This window comes from Pleurodeles waltl, chromosome 10 (assembly GCF_031143425.1).
Source record: "Pleurodeles waltl isolate 20211129_DDA chromosome 10, aPleWal1.hap1.20221129, whole genome shotgun sequence".
Taxonomy (NCBI): Eukaryota; Metazoa; Chordata; class Amphibia; order Caudata; family Salamandridae; genus Pleurodeles; species Pleurodeles waltl.
The window spans coordinates 39,255,524-39,270,053 of NC_090449.1; the positions used below are offsets into that span (position 1 = coordinate 39,255,524).

The 14,530-nt window shown below is 46.9% G+C and overlaps 1 protein-coding gene across 5 annotated transcripts in view; it reads left to right on the forward strand.

The window, feature by feature from the left end:
• Window positions 1-14,530, forward strand: part of LOC138261016 (methyl-CpG-binding domain protein 1-like) — a 1,081,642-nt gene that overhangs the window by 978,799 nt on the left and 88,313 nt on the right. For all 5 annotated transcript variants that reach the window (XM_069209617.1, XM_069209616.1, XM_069209620.1 and 2 more), the window contains one exon: window positions 5,177-5,263. In XM_069209617.1, coding sequence (XP_069065718.1) covers window positions 5,177-5,263 — 87 coding nt within the window. The remainder of the gene's footprint in view (window positions 1-5,176; window positions 5,264-14,530) is intronic.

The window sequence follows — 14,530 nt, forward strand, 5'->3', positions numbered from 1 at the left end:
CCAATGTGTTTCTTAATTCTCACTTCAGAGAACTTGGAGGTTGGCACTACAAGCCCAATTTCTCAATCAATCAAATTTTCCTTAAGCGCACTACTTACCCGGTAGGGTCTCAAGGCGCTGGGGGGGGGGGGGGTCCGGTTACTGTTGGAAAAGCCATGTTTTTAGGTGCTTTCTGGAGGTAGGAGGTCCTGGGTCTTGCGTAGGTTTGTGGGAAGGGAGTTCCAGTTCTTGGCTGCGAGGTGGGAGAAGGATCTGCCGCCGGAGGTGGTGCGTTTGATGCGGGGGACTGTAACGGGAGCAGAGCTGTCGAGTTGGTATGTGGAAGTTGACTCGTTTGTTGAGGTAGGCCGGTCCAGTGTCGTGGAGGGCTTTGTGAGCGTGGACAAGGATTTTAAATATGATAATTTTGTTGATAGGCAGCCAGTGTAGGGATCTGAGGTGGGTGGATATGTGTTTGTGGCGAGGGAGGTTGAGGATGAGATATGCGGCTGCGTTCTGGTTTCGCTGGAGTTTTCTTTGAAGCTTGGCTGTGGTCCCTGCATAGAGGGCGTTGTCGTAGTCCAGTCTGCTGCTTATGAGGGCGTGGGTGACTGTTCTTCTTGTTTCTAAAGGGATCCATTTGAAAGTCTTGCGTAGCATGCGAAGGGTGTTAAAGCAGGAGGATGATATGGCATTGATTTGCTGAGTCATGGAGAGAGACGATTCCAGTATGATGCCAAGGTTGCATGCGTGGGTGGTTGGTGTTGAGGGTGGTGGGCCACCAAGAGTCGTTCCATGCTGCCTTGTTTGGGCCGAAGATGATGGTCTCTGTTTTGTCTGAGTTCAGTTTGAGGTGACTTGCTGGCATCCAGTTGGCGATGTCGAGGAGTCCGGCGTACAGGTTAATCTTGGCAGTGGCTGGGTTCCTAGTGAGGGAGATGATGAGCTGGGTGTCGTCAGCGTTTGAAATGATGGTGATGCCGTGTGTGGGCGGAGGATGTTGGCGAGAGGAGCCATGTAGATGTTGAAGAGGGTGGGGCTGAGGGAGGATCCTTGGGGACCCCACAGATGATCTTGGTGGCTGTAGACCAGAAAGGAGGGAGGCGAGCTCTCTGGGTTCTTTCGGAGAGGAATGAGGTGAGCCAGTCCAGGGCTTTGTTGCGAATTCCGGCATCGAAAAGGCGTGCGCTGTGGGTTTGGTGGCATACAGTGTCAAAAGCTGCAGAGAGGTCTAGGAGGATGAGGGTGACGGTCTCGCCCTTGTCCATCTGGTCCTGATGTCGTCAGAGCAGGCGATGAGGGTGGTCTCAGTGCAGTGGTTCTTGCGGAAACCAGACTGGGAGACGTCAAGTATGTTGTTGTCTTCTAGGCCGCGAGAAAGTTGTATGTTTACTATCTTCTCCAGACTTTTGCGGGGAAGGGGAGAAAAGAGATGGGTCTGTAATTTGTGAGGTCTTCAGGGTCTGCATTGGGCTTTTGGAGAAGAGCGTTGACTTCGGCGTGCTTCCAAATATCTGGGAAAGTTGCGGTGTTGAAGGAACTGTTGATGACGGCCCGGAGCTGGGAAGTGATGATTTGGCTGGCCTTGTTGAAGACGTGGTGGGGGCAAGGGTCTGTTGGGGAGCCTGAGTGGATAGAGCTCATGGTTTTGCTGATATTCTCTTACAGTACAGTAGTGAAGAACATCACCTGTTCAGTAGATGTCATCTCTTTTCCATGACAATTGGCTGAGAAGGGGTATAGATATGGACAGCTAAGTGACATAGGTAGCTGTGAATGGAGGCTACTGACCAGTTCTGAATTTCGGAGACTATGATGCAGGCTGCCCTAGTAGTTATTCCCAAATTGATAATGTACTATTTCACACATTATTACATTTTGAATGACCCCAATTTCAATTCACTTTATGGACATACTGCACAATAGCTAAGGGACAATTAGTGGCAATATCCCAACATTTACATTCATAGACATATGTTTGACCTTTTAATCAGCTACGTCACATACATTCTGCTAACATTATGGTCTTGAGGATTCCTCCGGGTTCGTGCAAAATTGGACAAGAAGTTTGCTTAAATGTGTTTTACAGGACCAAATCTGTCTGATGTGGAACTCGTGTCCCTTTATTATAAAAACTACCCATGAGTTGGAGTTCAGACTGTGAAAGATTCAGTAAATAGGAGTTTGGTTGCTCTATGGGCCTTATTACGAGTCTGGTCGTCCAAGGACTGCAAGACACGTGGTGACAGTCGGACCGCCGCACTCAAGGCAGTCTGACTTCCACATTATGTCCCTGGCGGTCAGACTACCAGGGGACCACCGTCCCACCAGGAACATGGTCCCGACAGGCTGACAGCAGTCTGGCTTGTGCTCTGCTACGGCGGTGCCGAGTTCAGCACTGCCACACTTAGCATGAGTCCCCTTTCTTGCCAGCCTTTCCATGGCAGTTCACCTGCTAAGGAAAGGCTGGACAGGAAGGCTGTGCATGGGACACAAGGGATGGGGGGGCTGCACTGCCCATGGCATAGACAGTGCAGGGGGCCCCCTGGCAGCACCTTTGGAATGCGCACTGTCTGCTGGTGTGCTACAGTATTTGCCTCAGCTCCCTTAAGAGAGCCGAGACCAATACCATAGCACTGTTCCCACTGAGCTGACCCACAAGAACATCATCATAGCCGGTGGGAACATTGTTGAGGCAGCCAGGTTGACGGCCGCCTCATCCCCGCAAGTTTCGCGGTCGGGTTGCCCGCCTGCCAAACTCAAAGTGAGCCCCTTAGACTGTAGGCCCTTTCTCAGCTATAACCTTCTACTGACACTTTTTCATCAGCAACACACATACAGCAATTGGCTCCTTTCTTTTTTCAACAAAGTAACAGCACTGTTGTGCATATCCACAGGTATGAGTGTGCTGCACGTGTTGTAAAAATGCATACACAATAGTAATCCTACCACTAGATGGCAGGTTATCCATAGGTGTATAATGGAAAATATAATATCTGATAGACCCAGAGTAACTGAGTCACCATAAAGATAATTTTATATTTTTGAGTGGCCCTGGACTATGAAACTTCTATCCCTTTCCTTTAAGGTTCAAAGAGTGGTGACTGAATCATTTGGGCTGCTGTCTGGACATCTCTTTGTGCACTTTCAGGAGAGGGCGTGGCAGAATGGTTTAATTGGCAGCCAGGTGTCCAAACTTGTGGTATTACTGGATTATGACCAAAGGATAACAAACTACAACCGTTATTACTGCTACTGTGATTGTTTACCTTGGGAATACTTCACAGAGTGAGCTAATGACAGGAATGATTTGAAATTCTGACACTGCATAGTGTATTTCTAGCATTGAGTTTAGCGTCACACACGCAAAGGAATGAGTTGCAGATTAGCTGTGATCTACTGGCAAACACGTTTGTGTCTTCCATCTGATAGCTTGCTAGGTTTCATGTGTTTTGCAAGGACTCTTGGCCTACTTGTGAATAAGGCTTTGTTTTTGATTTTGTAAATACAGGTGATGTAAAGTCCAGTATGCACATGGAAAATTTATTGTGATTTATTGCCTGACTTCGTTACTTTTTAGTATTGCTTCACCCCTTATGTTCCCTTTCTCTTCCCCCTTCTCTACCACTTTTGAGGAGTAGTTTTGTGACTATCGTTCTGTGATTGAGAGTGTGTAAATTTACATTTGAAGTTTCAATATCTTGGGTTTAAGATACTGAGCTACTTAATAAAACATTTTTAAATAAAGGGTTAAGATTGTTTGAGCTAGAACAAAACTATGCTCTTTGGACTAGTGATTCCAAACTATGGTATTATTTCTCACATTGCTTCACCTTTCTTTTCAAAATCTTGAACAAATGTGTAGCTCTCCTGCTTACTCTTGTTCTCCTGTTAGAAGGCCACATTAACTAGTGTTGTGAAACAACTAGGGGGGTCATTTTGACCTTGGCGGACGGCGGAGGCCGTCCGCCAAGGTACCACCGCTGAATGACCGCACCGCGGTCAAAAGACCGCGGCGGCCATTCAGACATTTCCTCTGGGCCGGCGGGCGCTCTCCAAAAGAGCGCCCGCCGGCCCAGAGGAAATGCCCCTGCAACGAGGACGCCGGCTCAGAATTGAGCCGGCGTAGTTGCAGGGGTGCGACGGGTGCAGTTGCACCCGTCGCGTATTTCAGTGTCTGCTTAGCAGACACTGAAATACTTTGCGGGGCCCTCTTACGGGGGCCCCTGCAGTGCCCATGCCATGGGCATGGGCACTGCAGGGGCCCCCAGGGGCCCCGCGGCACCCCCTACCGCCATCCTGTTCCTGGCGGGAGACCCGCCAGGAACAGGATGGCGGTAGGGGGTGTCAGAATCCCCATGGCTGCGGAGCGCGCTCCGCAGCCATGGAGGATTCACAAGGGCAGTGGTAAACCAGCGGGAGACCGCCGGTTTACCCTTTCTGGCCGCGGCTGAACCGCCGCAGTCAGAATGCCCTCGGGAGCACCGCCAGCCTGTTGGCGGTGCTCCCGTGGTCGGTGACCCTGGCGGTCACCGGCCGCCAGGGTCAGAATGACCCCCTAAGTCTGATACACACAAGTAAGCAAACCAAGCCCTGTTTGGTCACAATGTGTTGATCTTATCCTGTATGAACTGGCTTGTAGATAGTGATCCACCAACAGAAATTCTGTGTTCACTATCTGCATTTCATCTCAAATTCAGATCAGAAACCAAATGTGTTACAACTCAGCATTGGTTGAATAAGGATCCAGAGAGCCAATTTACACCTTAAGATAAAAAATAAATCCCCATCATATTCTTTGCCACCATCCTATGAATTTACTTTTTGCTGGGATTACAGCAGTTTGTGGAGAGGGGAAAATTACGGGGAATTTTTGTCAAGAATTTACTGTACCAATTTATGCACGTTTTCACCTGTATCCACCGACTTGCCTACTTTAGACAGGTGGTATACAACAGTGTGAGCAGTGGTGTACCACTAAACCTAATCCTTATCAGCCCAAAGTAATAATTGTTAATGAGCCCCTTGGAATTAATTAACCACTCATAACAAGGACCCTAAAGGGTTACTAAAAATATTCCAGAATAGTTCTGCTTTCACAGGTTCACTAAAACCTAATATTGCTGACATATATATGCTTTGTACTTGAAATGTGTTGCTCTTCTACGTTCTAATATGTTTGTGATGTTCTTTCAAGGTTCCAAAGGATCACCCATTCCCTTCCAGTATAGATGAGGTTCTCATTGAGAGCAATCTGGCAGAAGCAGATGAAAGTACTCCTGTGGTGAGAAATAGCTCTACTTTGGGTTCTATTGCCTTAATTGTTAACTGTGTCCATGTTTCCCGTATAGTAGATAGTATGGTTTCAGGAAATTTTTGTGGATTACTATTGATGGTGTTCTGTGCACGGGCTAACAAAGAGGATATGCATGTATTTGTTTTTGCTCCAGCCTTCACTTTTTACTTTGGAAAGTATTGTCTTTTGCAATTCAGTACAATTACAAGTCTTAGAACACTTAGGGCTCTTCACATGCAGATGAAAGTAGCATGGATACCGGTTACTTGTAGTAGGAAACGTTAAGATTTGGTAATACCTGGGAGAGATGCTAATGTTCCAATGTTGTAATGTACATTGGAGTCATTGGGATGAAGTCGTAATGCATACATTGTTGGGAAAGTGGTGCTAGTAGATGTGATGCCCTTTATTCTCTTCGCCATGCGCTCTGTCCTTTTTCTCCTGTATTAGTTCATTTATAGATTCCCATAAGACAATTATTATCCTTAAAACAGCAGTGATAGAAAACACTCTTTTAATCTTGTTGATGGGTAACTTATCTGCTGGATGGGGCTCTGACTACCATTGTCTAAGAAACTTAGATTGTTCAGATATTCTGTGCCACAATACATACAGGAAGAACATGAACACATTTTTCAATTTTAACTCTACAATGTGGAGTGAAGGCAAAGATATAGGTATGATTTGTTTGTAACCTTTTTATTCCCAGGGACTGTTCTTTCCTCTGCCTCTTTCACACAGTTGCACAACAGAGTTTTTTCAACTGTTTCTGTTTAAATTAGTTATGCACAAGAGAAGAGGTTTGCACTCAGACTCATAGTATACACCATTTCTGAATCTTTAGAAACCTGTCATTAAGACTTGATAGACCTCTGATTCCAAAATGATTTTGTGAATGACATTCCTATGAGTGAACCTATTGCCTAAATACAACCTTTTACTCCAGAGACTATAACGTCAGTAGGGCTTTCTCAACTAAAACCCTGCTGGACAGTATGTAGATTAGCTTAAACCATCAAGGTAACATAATAATCAAAGGCAGTCATCTTTGGAAGACTTGCCCAGCCTAGCCATAAGAGACACTGCTCCTACTTATCATCCTGATCTCATTGACCCTTGCATTGTCAACAATTACTTCACCTACCACGGCTAAGTCTTTCTTGTCAGTGGGCTCGAACTCAGGGGGCCTCTCATTAGCAAAAATAATGTTTATGATAAATACTTCTAACTGAAGATTCCCCATCTTTAGTATATTACCAGGTACCATATTGGAGTCAGGGACACTTTCTTCCAGCACTGTATTGCTTCAGGGTGATTCCTATTCCTATTCTGCCCCAGAAGGGATGAAGCAAAATCACAGAGATGTACCCCACATTGCTGATTTCAGTTTGCTTCGTTCGGCTTCCATTGACATGGATCCGAAGGTATGGGCCCAAGTTTTAGGCTTCTGATATCTTCAAATTCTTCATATGACTCTGTGCCAGGAAAAATATTCACAACAAAGACAGCAGGATTCAAACTAAACTGGGACTGCAAGAAGATTTTGGTTAGGGATCCTCACAACATGTGCTTGGATTCCAGTCATGGTTTGAAGTAATTCAATAATTGCACGGTTACTCAGAGATGTTGTAGGAATAAGAGGAGAAGCTCTACATTGCCTAACATAAGCGGAGGTTGCAGTCAAAGCACAAGTTCCACCCCTGCTTCAAGATGCAGGGCTGCTTGCGGTCTCAGGTGGGAGGCTGTTGTCATGAAAAGTTCAGTTCCCTGCTGTAAGTCCATGTCAAAGATATGGTAGAAACAAGAAAGCGAAGCAGGACACAAGCCATCCCACCACTCAGGCTGGCAAGAAGGCACAGTGCACATCAAGCTAAAGATCTTACTTTCCAGTGTCGCCTGAATCTAAGCCCTTCTCCAAGCTGGTCGCAGTGTGCCCTTAGTTGCCTGAGCTGCTGTCACCTCAGTAGCAAATAGCAGCATTCAAAGAAGTCGCACTGCAGCTTTTTCATGTGATTCTGCTCCCTTCTTGCGCATCTGCAGGCCTCTCTGAGTCAAATGGCCACCAGTTGGACTTATGCTGGTGGGTCTGGCCATGACTATGGGGATCTGCCCTCAGGCCTGTACCAAAGCCAGTTCAGCCTTCTGCAGTGCTGCCATGGGTCTCACCAGTTCCTATACAACCAGACACCAGTCAGAGTAATCAGCTGCCACACCAGTACTACCAGTGTTTCTATTGGGATCCAGTGCATATGTGGTTCAAAACATACCTAATGTTCCTCATAATTCTGATGATTCGAAGCAGGATCTTTTATGCCCCACCTCATTACTTGAATGATGACTTTTGAAAAGATCAGTTGGCTAGAGACATCCCCTGTGACATGGACTGGACCACCAACCAGGAAAGTGCATTTTCTGCAGTAGTTGTGTGTATGGCTGATGAAGTCTTCTATTTGCAATTGCTGATATCAAAAATGAGCCAGATTGGCTTGGTGAAATTCTCCGACCCGGGCCATTTGTGGCTGAACCACTCTTGCCATTCAGTGAAGCACTTATTGACTGTTTAATTGCTCAATGGATGAAGCCATGTCCTTTTTGTTTGGTTAGTAAACCTGTAGCTAGTTGACATAGACCAGCCCTGATAACATAGATTTCTTATGGATGCTTCTCCCTGCAGATTCCTTGCCTGTGGAACAACCCGCAGGCATCACACTGGATCCAAAAACTTCAAAGCAACAAGGTCACCAGTAGAGGGTGCTGGACTCAGTCGTTGCTGGAAGTGACATCAGGGCGATGCCATCAATGTCATAAAGCACTCGTCAGGGCGATGCAATTGATGTCATAAAGCACCCATCCACGCATTGTCAGTTTCCTTTTTTTACTCACTTTCGAGACAGACCCAGAGCTTCATCTTTCTCTGAGGAATTTTCTTCTCATAGCCCAAATGGTGTTTGCAGTACTACAATGCTCTTCTACCCCGGCCCTCACGCCCTCTCCCCCTCTCCCCTTATCACCGCCAAGGTTTCAAACTCTGTAGGCAGTGTGGGGGAAATCTGTGAGTTATAGAAACCTACATAGTCTATGGCGCTTAGAGTCTGATCATGACTCTAAGCCCTGTTCATTGTTTCTCAGCATGCATCCCAAGACCATAAAGGAATGAGAGGCCAAACATTTTATGGCTAACGTTAAGGAAAGCCATTGACTCCAGAAGTGGTTCCAGGCACCATTCTAAGTTGTCCTCTTCAGTAACGAAAAAGAGGCAGCAGGACAGGAGGAAAGAAAAGAAGAGGTAAGTCCCGTTGTCCCAACTCTCTCCCCCACAGGACTTTTGTCCTTGGAGTCAGAGCTTGTGGACCTGACACTGTTGGACCTCCTTCCAGACAGCCCTATTCCTTCAATGGACCCATCCCCGAACAGACCCCCAACCATACCGAGACCATTGGCACCAGCACCTCTGCCTCGCAATGCTCCAGGATTCATCTCCCCATGTTTTGAAATACAGGTTTGGATTCAGCAGTGCTCCTCAACACCATGTACCCAATCTACACCCAAACTTTAATGCCATCCCATGTCTCTTTGGGCACAATCGCTCCACCAGCATGACTACTGTGCTCCAGCTTTTCCATCCGACGCCCTTCAGCGATGTGCCTTCAGGTCAAGGGCCTTCACCTCACTGCTCTAACCTGGTGCTCCATTGGACAACACAATAACCAATGCCATGGATACCACCACTACCACCTCTGGCTCCAGATACGGCACCCCAGTCAGACCTCGTACCTCCGGTACACTCAGGCAGGGATGCACAGCGGTTGTTGGAAGAGGAAGACTTACAAGTGAAGACTTTTTGGGATGGGCCCTGACCCTGTCGAGTATCCTCCCTGTGGTGGCAGGACCATCTGGAATTCCAGGACCTGTCTTCGGCAAGCGACTTTAACACCTCCCCTGAGCCTGCTATCGATTTCCCCACTGTAACACCTACTCTTCATATTGAGTCTTTAACTGCCAACCACAGAAGCTAAAACTAATGTCATTACTGAGTCCTCTTTCCTTCGTCGGCATCAATGAATCCCCTTCTCCCTTTTAATGAGGCTTTACTTGAACCCGTCATGACCACATGGGAAAAAACATCTTATACACAAGCAGTCAGTAGACTCATGACTTGGCATTAATGACCAGCTCCTGGCAATCCTGTGGTCCTCTCCACACACCCTTCGACAGAGAGCCTTGTCATCCAGACTTCCTGCTTGGGGGCCAAGTCTAGTGGTGCTTTTCCAACAGCTCCTTCTGATAGGGAGTCGGAACCCCTGGAGGCATGGGGCAACTAGGCCTTTTCTAAAGGAAGTAAGGCCTTCAAAGTCTTTAAGTCAACTGCCTTCTTGTTGCTGCAACCCCACTTTGTGGGAATTGGTTCAAATGATTCTCCCACATGTCCAAGCCAACATGAAGAACCACTGTCAATTTATCGCGGTTGGTCAAAATGCTTCACGGCATGTTATTAAATATGGGCTGGACACTGCTGATTCTGTGACCCAAGCTATGGGAACCTCCATCATAGCCAAATTCATGCTTGGTTGTGGCATCCATCTTTTCACGTGATGTCAGCGCCAAGCTTGGTGGATCTTCCCTTTGATGGGGTGCAGCTGTTTGGAGCTAAAGCTGACGCAGCGCAGGAATGACTTAAGACTTTGAAGGCCACAGCTAGATCACTAAGCCTGCAGCTCCAGCCTCAGACAAGGTACTACCAGTCATTTTGTCGATTTTCAGGATTTGTAAGAGGCTCTTCATTTCGACCCAGGCAATATCAGCTGGTACTTCAACAGCAGTTTAATCCCCTCATCAAACAAGGATCCACCTTGCCAACTTCCTCCTTCTCTGCCCCTACACCACTAGGAAAGCAAGCTAGCTTGCTTCCCCAACCCCACACAACACGTGGGAAGGCCCACTGTCCTGCTGGGGAGGCCTTACGTAGGATCAGTGGGTTCTTCAAATCATAGATGGGGTTATACCCTCCCTTCAGCCACCCCCACCTCTCCTCCCCCCACCCCAAAAAAAAAGAAATCCTACCACTCCCCTCCCCGTTCCCTTTCCACCTCCAAACCCCTTGGCCATTCTACAACAGGAGGTGGCATCTCTCCTCAAGGGGTAGTGGAGTTAGTGCCAGATTGGGAAAAAGGACAGGATGGTTGCACATAATATTTCCTGGTGCCCAAGAAGGACAGTGGTCTACTTCGATTCTAGTGCTCAAAAAGGAAATGCTGACCCTAGCTCAAGTTCTACTTGTGCTGGAACGTGGAGACTGGATAGAGTAACTCAACCTCCAGGATGTGTACTTCGGCATCTGATCCTGCAGTAGTACTTGCAATTTTTGATGGGTTCTATGCACTACCAATTTGCGGTACTACCCTTTACTTGACTTTGGCACCTCTGGTCTTCACCAAGATGATCGCAGTGGATTTGGCCCATCTGAGATGGTTAGGCATCCCTATTTTTCAGTACTTTGTAGACTGGCTCCTCAAAGCCATTTCACCGGAGTTGGTGTTGTGCCATCTGCTGTTGACTGCATCTCTGCTGTTCCACCTGGGCTTTTCAATCAGCGAGCCTAAACCTCACCTGTTACCCTCCCAATGAGTCCAGCTTATATGGTAGGTACTGAGCACAATTCTTCTCCATGCATTTCCTCTGACACAGAATCCGAGATATCGCAGAGATGTGTTTCATCTTCCCAGCAAGGCGCAAGAGTTTCATACCTAAGAGTTCTGTGATTGCTGGGTCTGCTGGCTTTCTGCGTTCTCCTAGTCACACACACAATTTGACACATGCGGGCCCTGCAGTGGTTCCTCCTCTGGCAGTGGCTTTAGTATGGGGGAGATGTCCCTGTCTGCATTGTGATCGTTTGCAGGGCTATGGCGGAAGTAGTTTGGGGGGGTAACGAGGTGAGCCTAACCTGTGGGGTGGTATTCACTCCCCCCTCCAGGCTCACTCCGGTGGTGATGGATACTTCCACCCTGGGGTGAGGACCTCATCTGGAGATCAGGGGTCTCTGGTGGAGTAGGTGTATCACGTCAACCTGCTGGAACTGTGAGCAATTTGCCTGGCGCTCAAGGCCTTCCTTCTCTCTATCTGAGGTCTGCCCATCCAGATCTTGACAGGCAGTATGACTGCAATGTGGTAGGCCAAGAAGCCAGAGGGAGTAGGATTTCACCTCCTTTATCGGGATGTGTTGAGACTGTGGTCTTGGGCTCACCGCCCAGGGATCTGACTCAACCCCAATCACCTGGCGGGGTCACTGATTGTCGGAACCCACAGCCTGAGCCAGTGTTATTGCTTCTCACGAGTGGCGCCTTCTACTGGATGTAGTCCAAAGGAAATATTCCACCAGTGGGGCACTCCTCCGATAGAAATATTTGCCTCCTCGGAAAATACTCAATGCCATTAGTTTAGCGCCCTCTGGTATAAGTTAAGGGGAGCCTTAAGAGACATGTTTATGTTAAGGTGGAACTTTCAGCTGCATTACGTGTTTTGCCCCCATACCTTTGATTCTTCGGGTTCGGAAGAAGATTTGCCAGAATGGGCCCAAGTCATTCTCATTTCCTTCGATTGCCCAAGAAGGGTGTGGTATGCAGACCTTCTGCGCTTCTACACATGTCCCTCGCCTGTTCAGGCTGGACCTTCTCCCCCAGTCACAAGGAATGGTTCTCCACCCCAATCTCCGAGACCTCCAACTACATGTATGGAAATTGACTAGTGATGACTGAGCTCCTTTTAGCTGCCACCAGAAGTGGATGACAGTATCTTACCTCTATGTCACACCTAACTCTGGTAGATAGGGGAAGTTTGGTCAATGGTGTGGATTCCTTGCAGGTCAAACTATCCCAAGTTCTGCAATTTGGACTTTACCTGGCTCTGAGGGCATGTGCCATAGGCACTATGAAGGGCTAGTTAGTTGCCTTGCCTTCTGTTGTCTGCCATTTCAGTCAACCCTCTTTAAGTGTCCTGTTGCCATGTGTTTTCTCAAAAGGCTGACTAATCTTTTTCTCCAGTTCTTTGTGGATCCTCAATAAAATCAAAATCCGGCTCTTAAACTTAAACCTTTTTGTTGGGGGCTCTGTTTGAGCCCATTTCCAGAGGTATACTTCGAATGTTGACTTTCAAAACTGGATATTGCTGCTATCACTTCTGCTAGAAGGGTGAGTGAGTTACAAGCCCTTAACTGTTGCCCTCCATTCACTGTCTTCTTTCCAGCCAAGCTGATATGGCAAACCAGGGTTGCTTTACTCCCTAAGGTAGTCACCTCTTTCCATCCTCCCCAATCTATCACTCTTCTGACCTTCTATCCTCCACCTCATCCTATGAAAGAAGAGAAAAAATTGCATTGGTTGAATCCTAGGCTTAAGGTTAAATAAATACCTGGACCACACCAAGCATTTCATGTTGGATGACCAGCTCTTTTTTCGCTACTGCGGTGCAAAAAAGAGCATGACAGTATAGAAGAGAAGGATCATACTCTCTGCATCAAGACCTGCTACGCCTTAGCCAAGAAAAAGCATCCTGAAGGATTTAGAGCCCATTCCACCTGGAATAAAACTATGAATTTGCACTGATTTGGGGTGTCACAATTGCAGAAACGTGTAAAGTGGTGACATGGGCCTCCTTGCACACCATCGCAAAGCATTGCCCTACCCCCTTTTTGCGGAAGTGCGCAGGGATGGATACTTTGCCAAGTCCGTCTTGTGGGATTTCCTTATTTAACCATCCATCAGCCCTCATCCTGGGTGGGGTATTGCTGTCAAATCTGTTCTACACTTGAGAAAATTGCAGGTAGAAGTATCCATGAGAAGAAAAAGTTACTTACCGGATGTAGTGACCATTCTGGCGGATACGCTTATTTACCTGCAGGTTTCTCACCAACCTGCCGCCTTCTCCATATTACAGATGAGTTATAGGGACAGTTAATAAGATCCCATCTTAATACCTGTTGGTACTGCAATCCTTCATCAATGTCAACCTGCCCTTTCGCCTGAAAGGCGTGGAAAAACAGAGGGAATCTTCTGTTGAATTTATGGGTCGGGCACCTTTATGGCCTTGTTGGCGTCGCCTGGCGTCGTTTCCGGCATCAACTAAGTCTAAATCCCTCTACCAGCAACCTTATTGCTTTGAAGTTCTTATCTTTGGTCTAATGCTTGCGGGTTGCTCTACAGGTGAAGAATCTGCAGGTAGAGTATCGTAACAGCAATAAGTAACTGTGTCTTCCTGATAAACTTTCTACACTGGAAAGCCTGGGGATTTAGGCATCCTTAAGTAAGGTGAACCCAATTTATTTTCTGACCAATCCTACAGCAAGAGAATGAAAACAAATTGATGGTTTTGGAAAGTAAATGTTCTCTTGTAGGGGATCTCCGTTGATAGTCTTAAGGATTTGAGTAGTTTGGCTCACGTGCAGTATCCCAGAGCACTTCTTTACATAGTCACTTCTTAAGTATAGATGTTCATCTTGCTTTAGGGAGGCCTGCAGAGACACTTAAGAAGAAACATAATATGCATCCTAGGCAAACAGGCTACAGTGGTGTAATTCTTCAGATTGTACCTAGACAAAAGGGTTTTAAACATCCTCATACATGTATAATTTGAAGTAAATGTTTACACAAGACCTTAAATCTCCTTCACAACCCCTTTTCTGACAAAGTAAGAGATGAAGAATAGAAAGGAAGTGTATCCCCATAGGCTATTATGTGAGTGGGAAACAGTGACTGAGGCTTTAAGGCTACAAAGACCACCAGTATACCATCATGTACAGCAGGTGCCAGTTGCCCTGGTTCTTTTTTCTGGAACATGGTGACAGGATCCTGGAGCACTGAACTCAGCCTTTAGCCTTTTTTCCTTTGCGTTTACCTGTGGGTTTTCATTTAAATTGGTTCACTCAACATTTTTCATCAGTCTTTTGCCTGCCAAGCCTTTTTTGACAGGATTTTGAAGCATTTTTTACATTTATCATGCCTTCCCTGGTTGACAGGTGTCCTTCCTGTGGAAGAAAAAAAGGCAAAAACAGACCCCCACAGGGTTCTGTATATTTTGCCTTCTATCAAGTCGTCATCCAGAGCAGTTTCCTCACTGCAAGAAGTTTTCACCCCATACTCTGAGAGAGAGAAGATTTGCCTCCATGGCAAGGAAGAGTGGCGCAGACAGCAAATACAGTCTCAGGTGAGAAATTGGAGCTGGGAGAGGGTCACTACTCTACCAGGGCTCTTACATCTGCCTCTG